Source organism: Syngnathus scovelli, chromosome 2 (assembly GCF_024217435.2).
Source record: "Syngnathus scovelli strain Florida chromosome 2, RoL_Ssco_1.2, whole genome shotgun sequence".
In the NCBI taxonomy this organism is placed as follows: Eukaryota; Metazoa; Chordata; class Actinopteri; order Syngnathiformes; family Syngnathidae; genus Syngnathus; species Syngnathus scovelli.
The window spans coordinates 3,061,989-3,083,135 of NC_090848.1; the positions used below are offsets into that span (position 1 = coordinate 3,061,989).

Below are 21,147 nucleotides of genomic sequence, written 5' to 3' on the forward strand. Positions count from 1 at the left end.
TACGGCGGGCCGGGCCGGGGCGGCAGCGGAGGTGGGCCGGCTAGTTATGACTTATAGGAAGTTCTCCTCTGAAGTCGATGCCAGCGCGCACCCCAGCAAACACAATCACAAGTCTGGTGGCTTCTGCTAGCTGAACTAATGAGGGCCTGCAAGTTGAGGGCAGGGGCTTTGATGTTCTGGGTAGCTGCGTCCTTGTGTTTTCTCTGCCGCTCTCGTCCCACATCAAAAACCCAAAGGGGAGTTGAGAAGCAGATGTCGGGAGCCTTGTATTTAGACAGCGCGGGCGCATACACGCTATTCATCCCTTCCCCGAAGCCCCCATTTCTCCTTTTTGCAGCATGGATCTGCTCTCAGTCTGTATCTCCGCATCCAGCTCACACTCCATCGCCTCACTTGACACCTATAATCAAGATGTCAATCTGTGCGGCTGACTTTTTTTCTCTCCCAACTTCCTCTGTGGTTGCCTCTCTTTAATTTTCAAGCCAGTCTGGTTGTCGTTATTGGCTTGCTATCAATGTGTTTGGCTTTGTAGCATTGAAGGAGACATTGGCAAGGGGAGAAAGCAATTGCAGTGTGTCTGACACGTGCGTGGAGAAACTGTGACGGGGGATTCAGCAGAAACCAGAAATCCAGATCTTTATCATTCCATAGCATTCAGTGTCACGAAAAACCAAGCTGGCAATGTTGCCAATTCAGTGACATTCCTCAGGAGGCCAAAATGAGTTTCCCCAAGTCGGCACCATTTTTTTTCCATTTTATTTTCATCATAGTTTTCTTGTGTGAAATATTTGTGGGGCCACAGGGAGCAAAAATTAAAGAGCATTAGAAGAGAAGACAATCACAACCAAGCTGTTCTGTCCACCAGCACAGCGACAATACAGTAATAATATTAATAAAAATAGATTTATAAATGTACAGTGAGTGTCGACTGAAAAGAAAGCGTCTAAGCACACCATTTGGTCTACTTGCAGACGCTGAGCCATTCGGTGACATGGCACTCGTCACACAGAACGTAGCAGCACCAATGAAAGGTGCAGTTGCAGCGCCGGCCTCGGTTCTGCTTCAGGATGTTGTGTCCTCGGCCGCAGCACAGCGAGCCGCAACCCTCCGTGCCCGGGCTGCTTTTGTTGCAAACGCGCCCGTGCGTGCCCAGAGAGTCAGCGGCGGGGTCACGCTCGCAAAAATCGGGCGACTTCTCAAAGTACACCAACTCTCTGGACAAGCCGCTTCCGCCGCGACCTCCTCTGGAGCTCCCGGTCCTCCTGCGGCCCACGTTGCCGATTCGTGGATTGAAAACGCCGCTGTTCTTGTTCTGGGAGTTGACCAGGACGGCCGAGAGTAATTTCTCCTTGAGTATTGAACCGACCAGCCGGAACTCCGGAGAAACGTGCCAGCAGGTCTTGAACTGGCAGCTCCCTGATGTGCCGTGACACTTGCACCTCCTCTTCATGTTGTCGGCGACGATCTGGCAGGTCACACACACGTGGATATGGGTCAGGGTCAATTATTTTTGTCGCTCTAGTCAAGCATGATGCTAAATGTGTCAACTAACACTTGGTCCATTGACTAAATGGGAAGTCAAGTAAAAAAAACACCATCATGGCTCTCCTGTTTTCTGGATTTGGTCATGTGACATTTGCAAGCTGAGCCCAAAATGGCCGCCCCTTCAGATAGTCTCCAAACCGGTGGCTTGCTCTGCTTAATTCATACTCCACTAATGCAATTCCATGTTTGGACTAGTGGGGGCGCATAGAGAATAGCGTGGAGAAAAATTTTGACTTCTTTTTGAATAAATTTGAAGATGAGCCCATAAGACCTTGAAGGCCAAAGTCACAAGACTCACCTGCCGTCCCACTCGCTTGTTGTGTATCCTCATACGAGCATGGATGTCTCTCGGGGACCCCAGGGAGTCCAGCCACTCCCTGGAGAAGCGTTCCCCAAAACGTAAATCATGATTGCAGCCGCTCCACTCCCAAGTCTCCTGCATGGAGCTGAGCTCGTGGGGAAAAGGCTTGAGGCGCTGGGCGGAGGTCGGATCCAGGCGGGCGGACGTGGGCAGGCCGGTCTTCTGCAGCATCTGCAGCTGCAGCCGCGTCAGTTTGGACCGCATGAGCTCGTCGTCGTCCCTCCGACGCTTGCCATCGCAGCCGCATCCCCCCAGCTTGCCCAGGCTGCAGGCCGAGGCCACTGAGTGCGCCACGCCCGCCGCTAACAAGGCCAGCGAGAAGGCGCTCTCACGAAAACCTCGTGGGAACACACGCAGGACACATGTTGAATTGCACGTTGCATATAGCTTTACATTCAAGTCTGCTAATTTCATGCTAACACATTGTAACGCTTTTGTACACAAATGGTGCAGCAACACAAACAGTCCATTTCACGTTACTCACAATAATACATTGCAGGATTTCAAAAAGCAGTTCATATTATTTCAACTTGCCGAGTCACTTCTAGTAGTTTTGAAACTCTTCTTTGTGCCCCCTGGTGGCCAAGTCGCACAAGCTGTTTCATTCTTTGCATTCTAATTTTTTTCAAAATGAATACACAGCATTTTCCTCATTTAAGCACTTTGCCAAAATGTTTGGTTGGTTTGCTTTGATTTCGTGTCTCACCTCTGTTGAGGATGACGCTATGGTGCAGCAGCTTCCCGAGAGCCTCCAGGGACGAGCAGTTCCACCGCTGGTCCCGCAGCTGGTGCTGACACTCGTGGATGGCCACCTGGATGCCTTGCAGGGCCGAGGCCGTCACGTCGGGTCGTCGCACGCACATCCTCAGCTGACGCTTACTCAGGCCGGCCAGGCGCAGGCACACTGAGTTGGGGGTTAGGACTGGCTCTCCTGCCACCTTCAGGCTGAGGATGTCATTACACAGCACCCTGCCACGCCGCCCACACCAGCGCATGCATACACGCACGGGAGTGGACAGTCAACTGGTTGCCGGAGCCAAGCGCAAAGCCGCGCCGCGGAGACAAGACAGTGAGTGTGTAGAAAGTCCTTCCACACTGAGCGCTTTACATCGATTCCAAGGATGGATGGATGGATGGATGGATGGATGGATGGATGGATGGATGGATGGATGGATGGATGGATGGATGGATGGATGGATGGATGGATGGATGGATGGATGGATGGATGGATGGATGGATGGATGGATGGATGGATGGATGGATGGATGGATGGATGGATGGGGTGGAGAAATGAAAATATTGATTTACAGTACATTTAATTCAAGTTTACTTATATAAGAAGTGTGCGTGCATGCGTGCGTGTCAGTGTTACGTGCGTGTGCGCGCGTGTGTGTTTATGTCACGAATTTCATTTTTGATAAAAACTTAAATTGCCATGGAGAATACTTGGAATACACGTGAATGAAAATATGTGTTCAAGTTTTTGGATCATCGGGTGGGAAGAATAGCTCTCAAGTGCACTTACGTCAACGCAGGTAGTAATAACAATGCTGCCGCCAAAATCGGGCACCGGTCCAAGCGGAGTTTATGTGGTAGTTCCATTTTCTGTCGCGCCGTGACATTAAACCTCTGGTGAAGTTGTCCCGTGTTTAAAAAGACAATTGTTTTTCAAGAGATAAGGATTTATTTTCAATACAGCGGCGCCAAACGAGGAGGGAGAGTGAAGACGAAGAGGGGAGGCGAGGAAAGCTGGAGATCACTGGAGCAGGATGGGGTGGGGGCGTGGGGGGGTAAAGAGGAGGCCCCACAGGCGGCTGTTTGCAAAATATTGGCCACCATTGAAGTTGGACTGTCATCTTATTAGGTCATAACATGCTCTCTAAAATAAAATTTTAGGGATATGAAACAATGTCCATAAGCGCAGAGTCAAATGAGGAACCGACACATTTTCATGCCATTGCTGACGCCAACTCATCAATTTAAGACCAACTTGCATTTTTGGAGCGTAAACCACTTATTCAGCAAAAATTAAATAAACAAATAATAAATAAACAAAAAGCAACTAAATAAAGAAATGAATAACAACTAAAAACATGATATAATAATATACTCAAAGTGGTGAGATGCTTTTTTGTGCATGAATAAAAAACAATTGCATTAACAATGTCGTTCTGCATAAATTAGTAGATTGAAATTGTTTTCAATCTGCAAAGCCAGAATTATTTGATTTTATTATCTCCGTATTTTTTTTATTTTGGTTACTTGCGTCCGTGCGTAAAAGTTGCTCTCCACCTTTACGCACAAGCCTCGCTGCGCATGCACTTGCTCTAAGGTCATTGAAAACTAGAACAATAAAACCTCCGGCAAGAATGCATGTGGACATACTTTGTCCACGGAAGAGTGGGGAAGAGTCATTGATGGATGTGGGACGAAGGAGAGGGAAGGGGGCGGGGCCATTGGCACTGTACGACGGAGGCAGCAGAAGCAGCAGCAGGCAGGCGGCACCTCACAGACAATACACCCCTACTCAATCGCACCCCCAACCAACCACCTCCATCAGAGCGACAACTTCACTTTGTCATCTCAACCTCTTCAGGGGAGTCATGAAGTTCCGAGTGATACGTTCAAATATGGCTGGATCGATTTCAAAACCAACAGTTGTCTGAATGTATTGGGCTGAGGTGTGAATTCTCTAAAGTGAGCCAGCTCTTTATATCAACACGCACATTTTAAAAGTTCGATGCGGAATTGAACAAAAACAGAATAGACACTGACTCCCCCCCCCCCCCCCAAAAAAAAACACGACTCGCATAGTGACACCAATTCATCTAATCCATTCCCTAAGCCGCAGCAATGAAAAGTGCATTAGCATTCTGCTTTGGCGTGTATATCTAAGTGGCTTAAAAAGTGATTTGAAGTTGATTTGTATATAAAAGGCTCCCCCTTGATCCGGATTGAAGCTAATCTGCTCGGTGTCGCATGACTGCTTCAGGAAGCCCCGTTTGGGCACCGAGCTTCTCGCGATTCCAAATGTCGTCAAAGCCGCTTTACAAAAGCCCATTTCCTTTTTACTGTCATCACAAAGATTATTCTTCCACCTCTCTAATATCGAAGTATGCAAATTGGCAGATAAGCGCGGCGGGCGCGCGCACTTTGGGGACATTGAGATGACTGAAGAAATGGGCTCACACCGAGGGAGGTCTGCGGGCCAGATGTTGGAATGGCTTATTCATTCGGTATAAAAAGTTCGAGCAGGATGCGCACTCATTTTGCGGCACCGCGCGCGTCAAACCATGTCCAACCGAATCACACATACAAGCGAGGCGTGGCTGCGTGAACTCGGTCCAAAACGAGAACGAGCTTTCAGAGAGGAGGCGATAGAGAGTTGGCGAAAGGGCATTCCCATGCAGCCGCCCCCACGTCTGCACCGTGACAGCCTAGCGGACGCCACCTTCTGCCTGCGCGGAACAACACGCGGAGAAAAAAAAAATTCCTATGCGGATTGGATCATGCCCTGCATGAGATTCCACAAATGCGCAACGCCAAGGATCCCCCCCCTCTCTCTCTCTCATCTGTCTTTTCTGCACAGTTGTGTTTCCTTATTCATTGTGCGCCCCTATGAAGAGCATTAACCATCCCTCCCTCCAATCCTATTGAAAAGACTCCGAGGAAGAGTGAGGGGGGAAAAAAAACACAGAGGGAGACGTGAGCAGCAAATCCCTTTTTTATTCCCCCCTCGTAGCACTCAATAAGAGAAGAATGTGTTGCCTATCTGCTGTCACCGCCGAAGGGATCAAGTCGGCGGGACCGTCCCACGCGCTCCATGCACCGCGCAGAGCATCACTCGGAGGGACACAGTGAGGAGGAGCGCATGCACGCACGCAGCTTCCTCGCATGCGTGCACGACTCTTTGACTTCAAGCCTGCGATTTGTCTCACGTCGACAGCAGTCAATTAACTCCGACTGGTGAGTTGATGCACCTTGCACAAGAAGCGATGTTTCTCTTGAAATCGCATCGTGATTTTTTATTAATTATATTTAATGTGGGTTTTTTTTTTTGGAGGTGAGAGCGCGATGCGGAGTTTGGCGCTTCTGCTGGGAGTCAAAGCCGCCTGCATCCTGCTGGTGTCGTCGCTCTCCGGTACCGGGGCGGTCAACAACAGCGGCCGCTGGTGGTGAGTCTAAAGCCAATTGGGCCAACTCAGCTCTCTGTGCATGGAGTTTTTTTTTTTTTTTTTTCACGCTCCGATATCAGATATTGTGTTACTTTTGGCACCGCTCATTAAATTCTACCGCACGAGCTCTTCTGCTTCCAAACTGCCAGTGCATTTATTGTTCTTTCTTAGAATTATTATATCATAAATGCATTTGCGATACTGTCCCCCCCTACCCGCGAACAAAAAATTCGTTTATGTGAAATTAATTAAGTGTCGAATAAAATCCAATAAGAAGACTCATTAAATAATATTTGGACACAAGGGAAACATTTCTTCCTTTGAGGTTAGGTTTTTGTTTTCGTTGCATTGTTTTTATGAGCTTGTTCAAATATTTGTTAATTGCGGTTTGGGCACTTTGGACAAAAGATTTCAAGCATTTTGGAAGAGTCTTTGCTGAAATTGACAGCTGACATTCCAGAAGCTAGCGAGGCTAAAACAAACCCTTAAAAATAAAAGTCAAATTATTAGCACTCATTTTCAGAAGTGGGTCATTATATGAGGTGAATGAGTCGAAATGAAAAAAATAGACTTGCCAAAAACGTCTTGAGAAGATAAATTAAAATGAATTAAAATACACATTGCCCTCAATTTTGCGCACCTTGCAAGAAGCTGAATGTGTCAGAGCTGCCCGTAGTCATTCATGGTGATGGCAAAAAGGTGGATCCAAATGTAGAGAAGCGGAAAGGTGGGGCAGAGGTGCTCTCCAAAAATACAAAAAATGAAAAATTACTTGGATTCATCAAAAACACAAAGAAGTCCAAAATAACAAAATCCTTGACTGGCATTGATTTGAGTTTGCCTGAGACCGCTAACAGCAACAATGAACTGACTTGGACCGAAAGAGACCAGGAAAGTTAAATCCGAGCAAGTGATGAGACACCTGGACAAGACACAAGTGGCTGACGGAGCTGATTGGCTAACACAATTAAAGGGCACAGGTCAACGAGAGAACGTAGCGACTGCCTCGTTATGGACACAAAGAATACGGGGCAAAACTCAAATCAAAATCGACACGTGACAGAATGTCAACATTGGCAACACGTGATTGATCCGGTTCTGGTTCACTTTGATTTGCTATTCAAATCATTTTGCCCTTGTTTGGACCGCCAGTCAAAGTGTAAATTTTTAGCCCAACTCAATTGAAAAGCCACAAAGCACATTAATTCTGACTTTAGATATTTATTTATTTTACTCATTTTTCTCTTCTTATGAACAGAGACCTTTTTTCTCATTTTTTCAACCTTTTTTTCTCATTTATTTCTCATTTTTTCTAATCTTTTTCTAATTTATTTCTCATTTTTTCTCATTTTTTTTCTTCTTGTGAACAGAGACCTTTTTTCTCATTTTTTCAACCTTTTTTCTCATTTATTTCTCATTTTTTCTCATTTCTTTTTCATTTTTTTCTAATTTTTTTCTAATCTTTTTCTAATTTATTTGTCATTTTTTCCTCATTTTTTTTCAAATTTTTTTCTCATATTTTCTTCATCTTACAAACAGAGACTTTTTTCAGCCCAGTCTGACTCTCCCTTTGACTCGTCCTTGTGCTTGCGCCAGGGGCATCGTCAACGTGGCCTCCTCGTCCAACCTTCTGACCAACTCCAAGAATGTGCCGTTGGCGCTGGACCCGAGCCTGGCCCTATTGAGTCGCCGGCAGCGTCGACTGATTCGGCAGAATCCTGGCATCTTGCACGCCATCACGGCAGGACTGCACACGGCCTTGAAGGAATGCAAGTGGCAGTTCCGTAACCGCCGCTGGAACTGCCCGACCACCCACAACCCGGCCATATTTGGCAAAATTGTTAATCGGGGTGAGTCTTTCTTGTCTTTCCCTGCGGGTCGTCCTTGGAAGACTTTGGGGGAGGCGGGACGGCCATTTGTCCAGCTACCAGATGAAGTCCGGCTTCTGATGAGAAGTCTCGGTGTGGTTTCTCAGGCTGCAGAGAGACGGCCTTCGTGTTCGCCATCACCAGCGCGGGGGTGACACACGCCGTGGCCCGCTCGTGTTCGGAAGGGGCCATCGAATCGTGCACGTGCGACTACCGGCGCAGAGGCCCCGGGGGCCCCGACTGGCACTGGGGCGGCTGCAGCGACAACGTAGACTTCGGCAGGATGTTCAGTCGGGAATTCGCCGACTCCAGCGAGAGAGGGCGAGACCTGCGCTACCTCACCAACCTGCACAATAACGAAGCCGGAAGAATGGTGGGGAAGGACACCCGGGTCGGGGCGGGCGAGCGGGCCACCGAGTTTGACTTTGCTCTCCTGTCATTACAGACGGTGTCGTCGGAGATGCGTCAGGAGTGCAAATGTCACGGCATGTCGGGCTCGTGCGCGGTACGTACCTGTTGGATGCGTCTCCCGAGCTTCCGCGCCGTTGGCGACGTCCTCAAGGAGCGTTTCGACGGCGCTTCCCGAGTGGTGTACGCCAACAAGGGCAGCAACCGTGCCTCCCACCGAGCGGGCCCTCGCCACCTGCAACCGGAAAACCCGGCTCACAAACCCCCTTCCGTCGTGGACCTGGTTTATTTTGAGAAATCGCCAAACTTTTGCTCCTATAACGGCAAAAGCGGCACTTTGGGAACCTGGGGTCGAACTTGCAACAACTCTTCTCCGGGGCTGGACGGATGCGAGCTGCTCTGCTGCGGACGCGGGTTTCAAACTCGGGCCGAGAGCATCACCGAGCGCTGCCACTGCACCTTCCACTGGTGCTGTCACGTCAGCTGCCTGAACTGCACCAGTACTCGAACAGTACACCAGTGTCTATGATAACCTGGCGGCGGCGTTCCGGGCCCGTGAGAAGCAAAAGTCGCTAGCAGAGAAAGTCTCAAGTACTCCACACGGGCAATTGCGAGGGAGAACCAGACAGGGAACTTTATCAAGCCCAAATTCCAATCAGTGGATAAAAGCACAAACGTATCAACAGGGTATAAAAGTTCACGCTTACTTATATTTAATGCTCAGAAGTGTTGTGAAAAGAAAACTTGATAGCTCATAAAGAAGAAGAGACTTCATTCTCTTGCAGATCTTCCAATTCTTTGACAGCAATCCATTGGTTGAGGCCCAACAGCAAAAAATAAATCCCCCAGCCATTTTGATTTCTTATGGAGACACTTCTCAAGCCTGATCTTCTGGCCGCAAGGCGCTACAAAAGCTAAAGCTAACTGGCACAGGTAAGTTGGGGAGACTTCGCTAGCACCAGTGGCATCTTCTCAGCATGTTTCCAGACCTGATTCAAACCACAGAGACTTAATCAGCTAAGAGGACCAAAATGTTGTACAGATCCAAATATTTATATATAACAAAGTCATTGCTGGATGAGCCGTCGAATGTTTTTATTTGTTTTGTAGGATGATTTCCTGGAATGACCACTTGGTGTGTTTTGCCATGCACTGAATACACACTTGCTTTTGTCAGTGTGAATCTAAAAAATATTTGATATTACGCTAGTAAGATGCCAGCCAGCTCTTTAGGGAAGACGAGTGATGTAGGCGCCATTGTATGATAGAACAATAAAGTTTATATTTTTCAATCTGTCCACGTTTTGGTGTTTTTTTTTTTTTAAATGCTCAACCAAGTGAGCATCTATCCATGGGTGTCCTAAGCTTAATCCTATTATCAGGAGCAAAGCTCACAAGACATCTTTGCATCTGGGCTCTCCATTGACAAAAGCAGCTTATGCAGACACAGACACCTTCATGGCGCCATCTAAACTACTTTTCTTGATTTTTTTTCCTGAAGAAATGAAAACGACACTTGCTTGGCGGCGAGGAGCAGGCGCAGGGTCGGCGGGCGTAGGGTCGTTAGAAATTAATCGGCTATCGCTCGACATCTAATGTAAAAAAAAAAGCTGAATTTCTTCCATATTGCAAAAACAAAGATGGCGGACTTTGAGGAAAGCGGGGAGTAGACCAGGCGGGGTTCAAATGGCAGGCATGAGAGCGAGGTGGGAGAGTCGGAGGGTGAGGGAGGGGGGGCGAGGGGGTCCGTGCCTGTGGGAGTGCTGAGGAGTCAGTGATAATTAGCTCAATTAGTGACAAAGGCAGTGTAATAAATACCGACTTAGTGTCTGGGTCCCCGCTGGCCTCTCCGTGCGCAGCCTGCGATGTGGCCCTGGCCTGATGGACAATTCATTAAAGTGACAAAATAGCCCAGCGTCCAGGCGTGACGCAGCGAGTTAGCACCCCGCCGGCCCGGCTCATTGTTCTAATTGTCTGGGCCGGAGTCACTTTGTGGCCGCCTCCTACTTGAGCCACCCCGGCCCTCGGAAAAGCCCGGGCACTTTACGCCCCACCTTAGTGTGTGAGTAGGTGATCGGCAGGTTTGGGGCGGGGGACAAAACAAAACAGTGAGAGCCCCTCGGGGCGGGGGGGAGGCGGCGGGATTAGCCCACGGAGGTTGCCCGGGAGCGCCGGGAGCAGCGCCGATCGGAATGTAGGAGAGATGAGTCCAGAAGCTCGGATGCGGGACAAAGCGAGAGTTAATAAGGAAAGATTGAAGGGGCCGGCGACAATGGGCCGCCACCCGAGTCGAGATGAAATTGCTTCCGAGGATTATTGGGAGAGGGCGTGAGCCATGTCGGCTTTGTGTGCGGGTGTGTGTTTGGTCGGGCATTTGTGTGTGTTTGTGCCGGGCAGGGGGAGAGCTGGATTGATGGCCGCCCCTCCGGTCGGGGAGCGGGGGACCGGGCCGAGGCTAACCGGCTGTTCCCACAGTCTGTTCTGCCGCGGCCACCTTTGACACACGGGCCCGCCAGGCGGCGAGCGGGCAGGCGTGGCGACCTGCCCGGCGTCCAAAACAACAATACTGTCGCCGGACGACCAGAGGGGAAGCGCGGGCCGCCGAGAAAGGCGAGAAATGAAACCAGCCCCAAAATTGCTTTGAATGAAGCTTGGAAAATAAGCGGGACTGCGACTGACTGAAAGGTGATGAGCAGCTTCACGTAGAAATTCCTCTCTGAATGTCGGAAGCCTCTTCGCCCGCTGACTGACGGAGGGATGGATGGATGGTGTGTGTGATTACAGGCAGCAGCTGCAAGGCAGAGCCAGCTCAAGAGGAGAAGGGCAAGTGACCTTTGGGGCAGATGGCAGTTCCAGACCGAGAGCCACGCAGCATCACAATGGCCGTGGCCTCCTCCGTCACTTCATCATCCGCCGACCTGCCGCAAGGGAGAGCTGCTTTCATTGTGCTCCGGCTTCATCAGCGGCACATTCCGTGCAGCCCTCAACAAGTGTTGAAGCGAGAAGAACGAAGCGGGCCGCTGAAACATTGTGTGCCCACCATTAATAATATGGGATGGATGGAAGAACAACAAAACCCAGGACGCCGCTTTCCATGTATGTCACAGCGCCATGTCCCACATCAACATGAGCATCCTTGAGCCAAGCCGTACATGTCTTGCATGTGGCTGCCCGCACGCTTCCTGCTGCCATTCACGGTCCAGCCCATCTGGCAAGAAGACAAGTCCTCTTGGAGGCCATAGAGTGACAGGGGACAGCCAGGCAACCACAGGAGCCACACGTTTGCCCCGAGTGCCCGGAATGGCTTGCATAACACAATTACGGCAGTTTTGCATTCTCTCCATTGCTGCAAAACATTGTGGGTGTCACATTGTTGAATAAAAAAACATGCCACCTGCGTTTATGAGACACACGCAAGCTTTTATCGCTAATGGCTTCCAGAGCTACGGAGAAATTCAAAGAGCCGCCAGCTGTGTTTCAAAACACGTGACTGCACCCTTAAAAAATAAAAGAAAAAGTTTATTCTATAAAAACACACTTAATATATACGTACATGAGTTTTTGCCGTGGGCTCCATTCTTTTAGTTTTTTTTTTTACTGTACTTAAAAGGGAAGTTTGCACTTTTTTTATTTTATTATTATTATTACCATTATATTTACGTTAAATAAGTCGCACCGATTAGTTGCAAACCACTGAAAATAAAGTTTTTTCTTCTGTAACGAGCTGCGTAATCTTGATTTGATTGCCCTCTAGCGGTCAAACCTTGGCACTACACATTCTAACATTGCTTAAGAAAAAAAAGTACGCTGGAACTAGCGCAAACTGCTGCGTGGTGTCTTTGCCCCATCACCCCCCCCCCCCCCCCACACACACACACACACACACACTTATTAGTGACGTCACAATGCCACGCAGGACACTACAAAATCGGAATCAGGACCCAGGACAGTGGCATTGCCATCGTACCCAGTTTGAAGCAATGTGGCTAGATTTGCTAATTAAACTTTGATTAATTACGTGATGTCATTTGCTTGAAAGATACATACACCACGTATGACGTCACTTGGTGACAACCTATGCCATTTTGTTGAATTACGCAAAGACAAACGTTTTAGACATACGAGGAAGAAAATGTATTCCATAAAAAGAAAGCAATAATCATTTTAACAATAACCCGAACTTTAATAACAGTAAAAAGTTTGCAGAATATCGAGGGCAACGCATTTGTAATTGCAGAAAACATCTCAGAAAGCGACAGGACATTTTGAAGTGATGAGGCAGTTCAACTTTGAGGTAAATTGTTTCTGTCATATAATAGCACTCACAAAAGAACACAACAAAATCCACACAAGGAGACACAACTCCATGCCTCGTTTTTCACTGAACTTCACATTTGCAGAAAAAAATAAAATAATTGACAATTCAGGTGAAAGCAGGGTGGTGACAAGCACACATGCTGTCGTCCAGTCACGCACGTTCCTCCATTTGAGGTTCTTAATTTCTTTTTTTGGTCAAACTACCTCATTACATTCTGTGTTTTTTTTTTTTATATAAAAAAAAATCACATATTAAAGCAGCAAACCCACAATAACAAGTCAAAAATACTGAGTTTGGTCTCATTCGTGTTCCCAAAATCGACATGGACAGAAACGTCACTGTACTGTAGCAATAAGGTTGTTGGGTGCTAGAAAGAAGCAGGAGGTAACATCTCTCGTCCGCTTGAGGAACACGCCGGAGAAGATTTGGAATATAGCTGATTAAATACACCCAGGTTGAAACAAGCGACACTTAAGAAATAGACTACCAACATAATTCAAGTTAGACTTGCTAAACGATGACGCCGATTAACTTCCAAGTGCCACGAGCAAAGTGAGTCAGTCCTATAAATTGTGCAACGTGATGGGAGTCTGAGAAAGGCAAATGATATGAATTTCGTTGTGAGAGATTGATTCAGTCGTTAGTTCGGGGCAGAAGAACGAGCACGACTAAATTAAGTCGTGTAAGAGTAGGTGAAGTCCTGCCGGCGCCATCTTGGCCAGGGTCTTCCTTGATGGCTCAAGCTCTGACCAGTTCCTCGAAAGGCTCACTCCAACACATGCAAGGTAAGCAACTCTACTTTCACGAAATTTCCATAGTTCTGGTTCTGCACCGAGTTTCCAACGTCTAACACTGTAAACAATTTATAATTAAGGCAGTCCTTTTTCCGTTTGGAGCCTATGACGAAAGCCCCGCCCCCTTTTCCGGTCCCAGAGGTACAAAAACCTCTCAAGTGCAAATGACGTCACAATTTGCTCAATGTAAACACGGTGCCTTCCGTTCTGCTTGTGCACGCAACCATTTCATGGAGTAATTAAAGTCAAGGGGAAGATGGCGAGTCAACATTTCCCAGCACCTGTTCCCTTCCTTTTTTTTTTTTTTAGTTTGGGGGTAATCCCCCCAAGAAGGCACTTTTCAAGCAAAATCATATTTTGCCCGATGATTCAATAAGAGTGCAATCCATCATTCCATAATTTAAACAAATGCTGCTCACGGAAGATTCTTCACCCGTTTTTGTTTCATTTGAATAAAACCAGGCCGGGCCGTCCGCTAACCGTCAGCCTGCACCGTCTGCTGTGGCCACCAGAGGGCGCTAATGATGCATCTACTGTGCGCGATTTAAATCTAATGCATCATGATTTTTTTTTTTTTTTATAAACTGGGATTACATGGAGCCTTGTAATCCAATCCGAAAGACATTGAAAACCCAAACAGAAAGAAAACGCTCCATATAAACACCTCAATTGGAATAAACAGGCCCAATTCGAATGGAATGGAACTCGGATTCACGAGGGCAAAATATTCTCTTTCGCAATTCCATCAGAAGTGGCGTTTGACGATCTACTGCCGCCCTCCGAGCAGAGCTGCTCTGCGGCGGGAGAGCTTGACAAAAACTAGCACAACTATTACGTTAAATCGATGACTAAGATCGATCTTGATACATGACGTCGATCTCGCGTCTTAAAAACAGCTGAAATTGTGGCGGGTATGTAAAGAGCGGATCGGAATGGATTGCGTCACGTGGAAACGCTTGACCAGAGATCTTCAACGGGAAAGACTGTAGCTAACAAAAGGACGACTTTTGCACCGGGGATTTCAAGCATGATGTGTTGCGGAGCAAAGATGAGCCCCGGACGCTTTTCTCGGCGCTCACCTCAGGCCAACTGGTGCTCTCCTCGACTCATGTGCGAGGAAAACTCGTAGCGGTCCCGGCTGCAGTGGCCGCAGATGTTGCACTCGAAGGGCCGGCGGAACCCGTGGCAACCCATGTGGATGGTGAACATGACGTGATCCAGGAAGAGGATACGGCAATGGCGGCAGTGGAAGCAGCGCACGGGGCGTCCGTCCCTGTCCAACACCCGAACTTTCTCGCCGGACGGGAGTGGTGCGCCCACGCCCCTCTTGACCGAGGCGGGAGGCGAAGGGCACACTCGCTCCCATTCCGGGCCGAGGCCGTAGGGCAGCGCCAGGCTCTGGTAGTGGAGGTGCTGGTTGTTGTTCGAGGTACGTGTTTGGACCGCAGCCCTGGCGCTGAGGTCTTCCGCTGTGCTCTCCGTATCTGTCGAGTCGGGGCATCCGTCGGGTGAGGTCGCGTGGCTGTGAAGCGAAGGCAGACCGTCGCAGCCTTCGCCCGTTTCTTGAGAGGGCGGGCCGAGAGGCGGCAGCGAGAGTCCGGCCGGAGCTCCTTGAGGTGGCACCTTGCCCAGGATGGTGCGCAGCTCACACGAGAAGGCGGGATCAAACGCGACGTCTTGGGGCTTCGGTTGCTCCCCTTCCCTCTCGGAACCGGACGACAAGTCACACGGGACTTGAAGATGGATGCGCTTGTCAGCTGGGAATCCCAAACAGCAGTGAAGGTCAATGGATGACCTTTTGGTGTGTGATGGTATTTCATTCGGAAATATGACAACGGCGAAACCTCAGAGTCTCTGCAAAAATCATCTTGCCTGAAAAATTAATATCAGCGGTGGAACTGGAATTATTCCAAATTAAATTGCATGACATACTGGATCCGACCCTCGTGAGGAGAAGCGGTTCAGACAACGGATGGAACGGGTTTCATTTGGCAAAAACAACAACTTACCCAGAAACTTCTGTGGCGTTGACCTCTTGCGCTTGGTGATGCTAACCGCTAATCTATCCGCTAACTGGGCTTTCCCACCGGACGTGTCCAATGTGCGTTCAGCCATCGTCTCCAAATTTAAAGACTGATCATCTGCAAACAAAATCCATGCATGACCATTTTACCATTTTTTTTCCTAATGCATCAACTTCCACGGACCTTGTTGTAGTCTCTTGGAGTTGACCCCTGCCTTATGGTCCTGGTTCTTAAGAAAAGTATGGCAGCGATCAAAATGGTCCTCCAATGTGCTCTGCTGTTTGTAGCTGCGACTACAGTAGATACACTTGAAAGGCTTTCCCCCAAGTGGTGAAGAAACTGCAATTGGGGTCACAAGGTCACATTGAAGCCTCACAATGGATGGGGAAAAAAAAAATTTAAAATGTTGACCTGCATGTGTGCGGAGATGTCCGGCGAGGGCGTCCCTCCTCCGGCAAGCGTAGTTGCAAACGGGGCACTTGAAGGGTTTCTCTCCGGAATGCAACTTGATGTGACGTAACAAGTTGCCCTTCTGGGTGAAGGAAGCGCCGCACTGGTTACATTGGAAAGGCCTCTCGCCTGACAACAAACACCAAAAACCCTTTTTTTGTTTTTCCTTTTTATCAACTCGTCGGCCGGGATCCGCTCACCTGTATGGCTTCGCTTGTGCACCATCAGCACGTTGGGTCCGATGCAAATAATCCCGCACACGTCGCATTGGAACTTTCCGTTGGGAAGTCGGACGGGTCCGGGCGAAGCGTTTTTGGAAGCCGTTGACTCCCCGTAAAGATTCCCCGGCCCGATTCCCGAGTGCCTGGCGTCCTCCGTCGGCTCCGCTCGGTTGGGTGACGGCGGAGATTTTTCTTCAGCGCGCGGCTCCACCTCGACGGGCTTTTCTGGAAAATCAAATGGACCTTACACGAGCAGATGACACCGAGACCCAGCGGCGGAAAGTAGAAAGCGAACCCGCGTGGGAGCGACGAGTCAAAGTCCGTTGACCCTTTGGGTCGTCCGTCGACGGGTCGGGCTCGTTGCCTGACGAGTGAGCGCATCCGTTGCAGTCGTCAGCATTCATGCTTTCGCCAGATGCCTGCATCTGCAAAACCCAAGATGAAAAGTGTCGGCGCTTCACCGAGACATCCCCGATTTGGAGTGGACTGACCATTTGAAACGCTTGCGATATATTGCGGACTTGTCGCAAATGTGCATCTCAGGTCAGGGGTCGGCCTGCGCTGCTGGACGGGCATTCATCTTGCGGCCTGCGGATAAATAGAAGGACGTTGAGATGTTCGGGACGCTCTGCACGGATATTTTGTGCACACGCACAAAAATGGGCTAAAAAAATTATACTTTAATAACCATGCTTTGTTGATGGAAAAAAATAAGTACAAAAATACTAATAGTAAATCAATACAAAAAAATCAATAAAATCAATAAAAAATAAATAAAAATTAAAATCAACAAAATTAAATAAAAATTAAATACAATTCTGAAAGACTTTGAGGTTGATTTTTAAACTGAACTGGGAGTGGCAAGTTCACGACATTTTGCTTGCAAGTCAAGGCCAAACTTGACAAGACATACCCGCAAGTTGCGAGGGTGCAATGATCTCAATATACAAAAAAATAAAAAATACTTGATTAATTGAACACAAAGCTCCAATTGTGTTGTGGCAATGGCAACAGGTGCATAGTTGTAGCTTTTGCTACCTAGTGCTCTTCGTATTTGTTTCTCCTAACAAGTACAGAAAAGCTTTTTACATTTTCAGTAAACTGGATAATTGTAAAAAAAATGTCAGTTTCTAACAAAAACAAAAATCAATCTGACAGGTCAAGAATGGGACAAACTAATATTATAAAAACTTACTCTTGGTCTCCAAAGATCTACGTGGTCTTGGGTCAAGGCCTCCCAGTTCCTTAAGAGACTCCCAAGTGTCCAATTTTTTCGAATTTGACAGAAATTTCTTGCTGGGTCAAAATCTGCCATGTATGAACCAAGATGACCCAAACGCTGAGAATAACAAACTTAATCAAACATACCGTACCATTCAACTCCTTTCTACTCGATTATTCCTTTTTCAGCCTTGGTGGAGGTCTCTCTAAATTATGTCACGATGGAACACGAACAAACGCGGAACAAGGGAACGTTGATATGCTGCCTGCCTGCCTACTTCCGGCCGCTTGGAGAGCAACAGGCGCGGATGCAGACGCGCCAGTCACACCAGGGCACGGCTGGGTGGGGGTGGGGAGGAGAGAGGGGGGGGGGGGGGGGGGGGGGAGACGGCGCGTACTCTAGCGCCGACTCTTGACCGACAATCGTTCATCTCTGCAGGAGGGCGACCGTGCGGTTATTATTTTGCAAATAACCACCTGGCCTCCACACATATTTGGCCACTTGTTTGAGCCACTCGGCGCGTTTCCTTGTCGGCTAAAAACGGCGTGTCACCAATGACGGGCGGATGACAGCCGCATCCACGGACGCACGGACGCACGCACGGACGCCCCAGCATCGAGCACATTCAACTGTCAGCGCTGCCATGCAATGTTTCAATGTTTCTCGCGCCCCGTTGCTATGGCAGCAGCGCACACGACGAATGGCATTCACCCTCGTTCAACTCTCGCGGAAAAAATAAAAGGCTTACAAATGGTGCCTGTTTTTAGGGTTCGCGAGCGTTCATAAAGCGTTTTCTTACCTGCTCACCCACCGCTCGTTCTTTCCTTCCTCGGAAGTGTCTGGATTGAGCTTTGTTTTCAACGCTCAGGCAGCATCGCTCGAATTTTTTTTTTTTTTTTTACCTGAGAGCCCCAAACAACTTCCGGCCTGCAGACTGTCGAATGCATCGATTCGCATAAACATGTAAATTGATTAGTAGGCCTTACGTTCAAAATAAACTAGTTTACTGCTAATCGCTGTGGCTTTTTTTTATTTTTATTAGTTAGACTTTACATACGTCATTCAGTCATACATTAAATAACATTCATTCAAACTTTAAAAAACAAAAAAAGCGCTGCCGCATTAACAATAAATTACAAACAAGACAAAGTATACGGTTATGTAAAGTAACGTACAACATTCACTACTCCTGATTATGGGTGGAATATAACAGTTCAAGGATGGATGTTAATAGCGCGCCACTAGAGGGCAGCAAAGTACTGTCTTCCGTTTTGAAGTCAGCACTTGCAGGCCTTATCCTATCAATGTATGAATTTGAACCTTGTAGCTTTTAAGATGTTTCAGTATTTTGTTTACCGATGCGTAGCTCTCTAGTGTGTGAATAAAGAGAATGGACTGAATTTTGTTTCCAGCTCAAGTCAACTCTGTTAGCCAAAAGTGGCAAGTTGGCAAAAAAAAAAATTCCCCCAGATGATAATAAAAAATGACAGTGGCGTGTGCCTGTGCCAACTTATTCTCAGCAACTATCTGAAGGGCCTGTGGCGCTGTAGAAGAAGCCGATACGCCTTGTGGATCTTGATAAACGTGGCTTCGGCATCCTTGCTGGGGTTGTGATCCGGGTGCCAAGTCTTGGCAAGCTCCCTATAACCACGTGTTATCTCCTCAAGAGATGCTTGTGCTCCTAGCGATAAAACCTGCAATACATGACAATAAAGACATCAAATCAACAAAATACAACGCACGAAATGTCTCCAAAAGCAATGACTCACCTCCAGCGCCTTTTTTTCCTCCTCCGTGTAATCTTTGAGGAGTAATATTTCCAGCATCTTCTTCCAGGCTTCTTCATAATAGTCTCCTCCAGTCACGACGCACAAGAAGCGATACGGCATTAAAAGAACGTACTCCAAAGCGCTTCGGAGCCAAGGGAAGAACCAGAACATATCCAGCAGCGCCGTCACACAATCCGAGAGGTAATACAACGTGGCCGTGGTGTTATGGAGGACGCAATATGCCAACGGAGTTGAGAAGGCCAGCCAAGCCAGACTCAGCATGCAAAGCCGCAAACCTGAAAAGTACCCCAAAGGTCAAGGATGGTCGAGATTGAAGCCGGACACTTTTTTTGGTCCTACCGAGTGGCTGGGCGGTCCTCGCTCTCTTGTACCTGCGGTGCTGTGTGGCCGTGACGCTAGCCGCCAAGCTAATTGGCAGAGGGGCGAGAGTGCTGCCATAGAATATCGGGGCAGTTAAGAGACTAGCTTTGAGGGTTTTGGGGAGATCGGAGGTGTGTCGGCCCACGGTGGACACCAGGTGCACCCCTGCGCCCACACACAAAGGCAGAACAATCAAGTGGAAGAAAGCCAGGGAGCGCAGCCCAATTAGCGCCACCAAGCCAAAGTAGATCCCAACACACACCTGGCCGATAAAGCGAACTGGGTTTACTGGGGGAGGGAGCGCGTCGTTGTACATTCGATTCTGCGTCTTGGCATCTCGGTTGGCTTCACGCACGTACGCCGGAATACGTATCAGGTCTCGGATCCAGCCAAAACCGAAACCTCCCAGGGTTAGGAGCCATAACAGGCCGTGCCTGTCCCGCCCCAAATAGAAATGGTGAAGGCCAAAAGGACCACCTAGCGCCCACAGGGCGTAGGCGGCCGTGATGCGTTTCACCATCTTGTGACGCCCCCTGCAGGTGATGACACTCTGTGGGGAGGAGACACACGAGTTTCATTTTCAAGTTGTGTTACAATTTTGTTAGCTTCACTTTACTACTAGCCGGGGTTGCAAGGGACTGCTGTGCAAAAGTGATATGCCGCGAGACTTGAAAAGTCTTTTCTTTTTTTTAAAATCTTGAATTCAATAAACATTGTACTGCTCTTCCTTGGCCACCAGGGGGCGGTATAATGCAGACAACAAGAAGACTTTCACAACTAATAGTAAGCGATGGCATGTTTATTTGCGCTGTGGTGTAATCAAGTCTCGATTTTTTTAAAGGAAGGCAGCAAAAAATAAAAATAAACCGAAAGACAGCTCATATTTTGAAAAACCCGTAAGTTAGATGACCACAAGACACCACGATAAATGGTGAGCCGCATGTTGTATATTCACAAATTAAATCATTCAATAATCTAAACACAGCGGAAAGATCTTGCATTATCAAAATAAAGTAATCAAAACATCTTGATAACATCAACATACTCATGCCGGCCAAAAGTTTTGTTTACTTGCCAATTTCGTTTTGAATGTTGGAAATCCTTGAGATGATCAATCTTCTTCAGTCTTTCTCCGATTGAAGTTTTTGCAACAGTTTGGACTTTGTCAGTGACAGCACGTGATACACGTCAACGTTTATGGACCTTGATCACTCTAGGTGCTCATTGCCCTAAATCGTAATGGTAGCTCGCATGACATCATTACTTACATATTTACCCGGAAAGATTCGGGTCGGAAAATCCGATGTTTAAATTCGCTCTGTTAAATCGCTCAGTGTGCTGCGTTTGACATTTAGGTCACTGCGCATGCGCAAACGTGCACTAAATGTTAGGCAGCGAGTTTTATTTCGCTTTCTTTTTGACTATAGTTTTGATAATCAAAATAAGTAGGAGGAATTGGACCAAGTAAGAAGACTTTCATACGGAATGGGAGGTGGTTCCCCACAATGTCATTTTTGAAGTGTCCGTGCGTGGAAAAAGTTGCAAGCCTATTTTGAAAAAAAGAGTCCATGCAGTGCTTTTAAACATAATTTAATCTTATATTCACACACA

At 47.9% G+C, this 21,147-nt stretch overlaps 4 protein-coding genes across 6 annotated transcripts; 1 reads left to right on the forward strand and 3 right to left on the reverse strand.

The window, feature by feature from the left end:
- Positions 1-739: 739 nt before the first annotated feature.
- Positions 740-7,013, reverse strand: wnt10b (wingless-type MMTV integration site family, member 10b). Of its 2 annotated transcripts, none has more exons than XM_068649962.1 (4): positions 6,722-7,013; positions 2,613-2,875; positions 1,844-2,244; positions 740-1,465 (listed from the first exon to the last, which is right to left on the reverse strand). In XM_068649962.1, exons 2-4 carry the CDS (start codon positions 2,767-2,769, stop codon positions 962-964), a joined length of 1,062 nt encoding a protein of 353 aa, XP_068506063.1. In that variant the 5' UTR covers positions 2,770-2,875; positions 6,722-7,013; the 3' UTR covers positions 740-961. The 2 variants fall into 2 exon arrangements, with proteins under 2 accessions (XP_068506063.1, XP_049610499.1); XM_049754542.1 differs by lacking the exon at positions 6,722-7,013 and adding an exon at positions 3,432-4,663.
- wnt1 (wingless-type MMTV integration site family, member 1) lies at positions 4,757-9,653 on the forward strand. 2 transcript variants are annotated; one of them, XM_049754540.1, is made up of 5 exons: positions 4,757-5,872; positions 5,970-6,081; positions 7,678-7,931; positions 8,057-8,322; positions 8,395-9,653. In XM_049754540.1, exons 2-5 carry the CDS (start codon positions 5,981-5,983, stop codon positions 8,884-8,886), a joined length of 1,113 nt encoding a protein of 370 aa, XP_049610497.1. In that variant the 5' UTR covers positions 4,757-5,872; positions 5,970-5,980; the 3' UTR covers positions 8,887-9,653. The 2 variants fall into 2 exon arrangements, with proteins under 2 accessions (XP_049610497.1, XP_049610498.1); XM_049754541.2 differs by lacking the exon at positions 4,757-5,872 and having other exon boundaries at positions 5,903-6,081.
- Positions 9,654-12,519: 2,866 nt separating this feature from the next.
- ikzf4 (IKAROS family zinc finger 4) lies at positions 12,520-17,610 on the reverse strand. The gene is given in 8 exon segments (XM_049754455.1): positions 12,520-15,226; positions 15,479-15,610; positions 15,677-15,832; positions 15,905-16,136; positions 16,139-16,389; positions 16,460-16,589; positions 16,656-16,752; positions 17,360-17,610. Coding segments are annotated over 7 exon segments (1,581 nt in total). The 5' UTR covers positions 16,659-16,752; positions 17,360-17,610; the 3' UTR covers positions 12,520-14,549.
- Positions 17,611-18,403: 793 nt separating this feature from the next.
- On the reverse strand, positions 18,404-20,886 carry dnajc22 (DnaJ (Hsp40) homolog, subfamily C, member 22). The gene is made up of 4 exons (XM_049754457.2): positions 20,612-20,886; positions 19,516-20,086; positions 19,156-19,451; positions 18,404-19,080 (listed from the first exon to the last, which is right to left on the reverse strand). Exons 2-4 carry the CDS (start codon positions 20,054-20,056, stop codon positions 18,910-18,912), a joined length of 1,008 nt encoding a protein of 335 aa, XP_049610414.1. The 5' UTR covers positions 20,057-20,086; positions 20,612-20,886; the 3' UTR covers positions 18,404-18,909.
- Between the last annotated feature and the right edge of the window lie 261 nt (positions 20,887-21,147).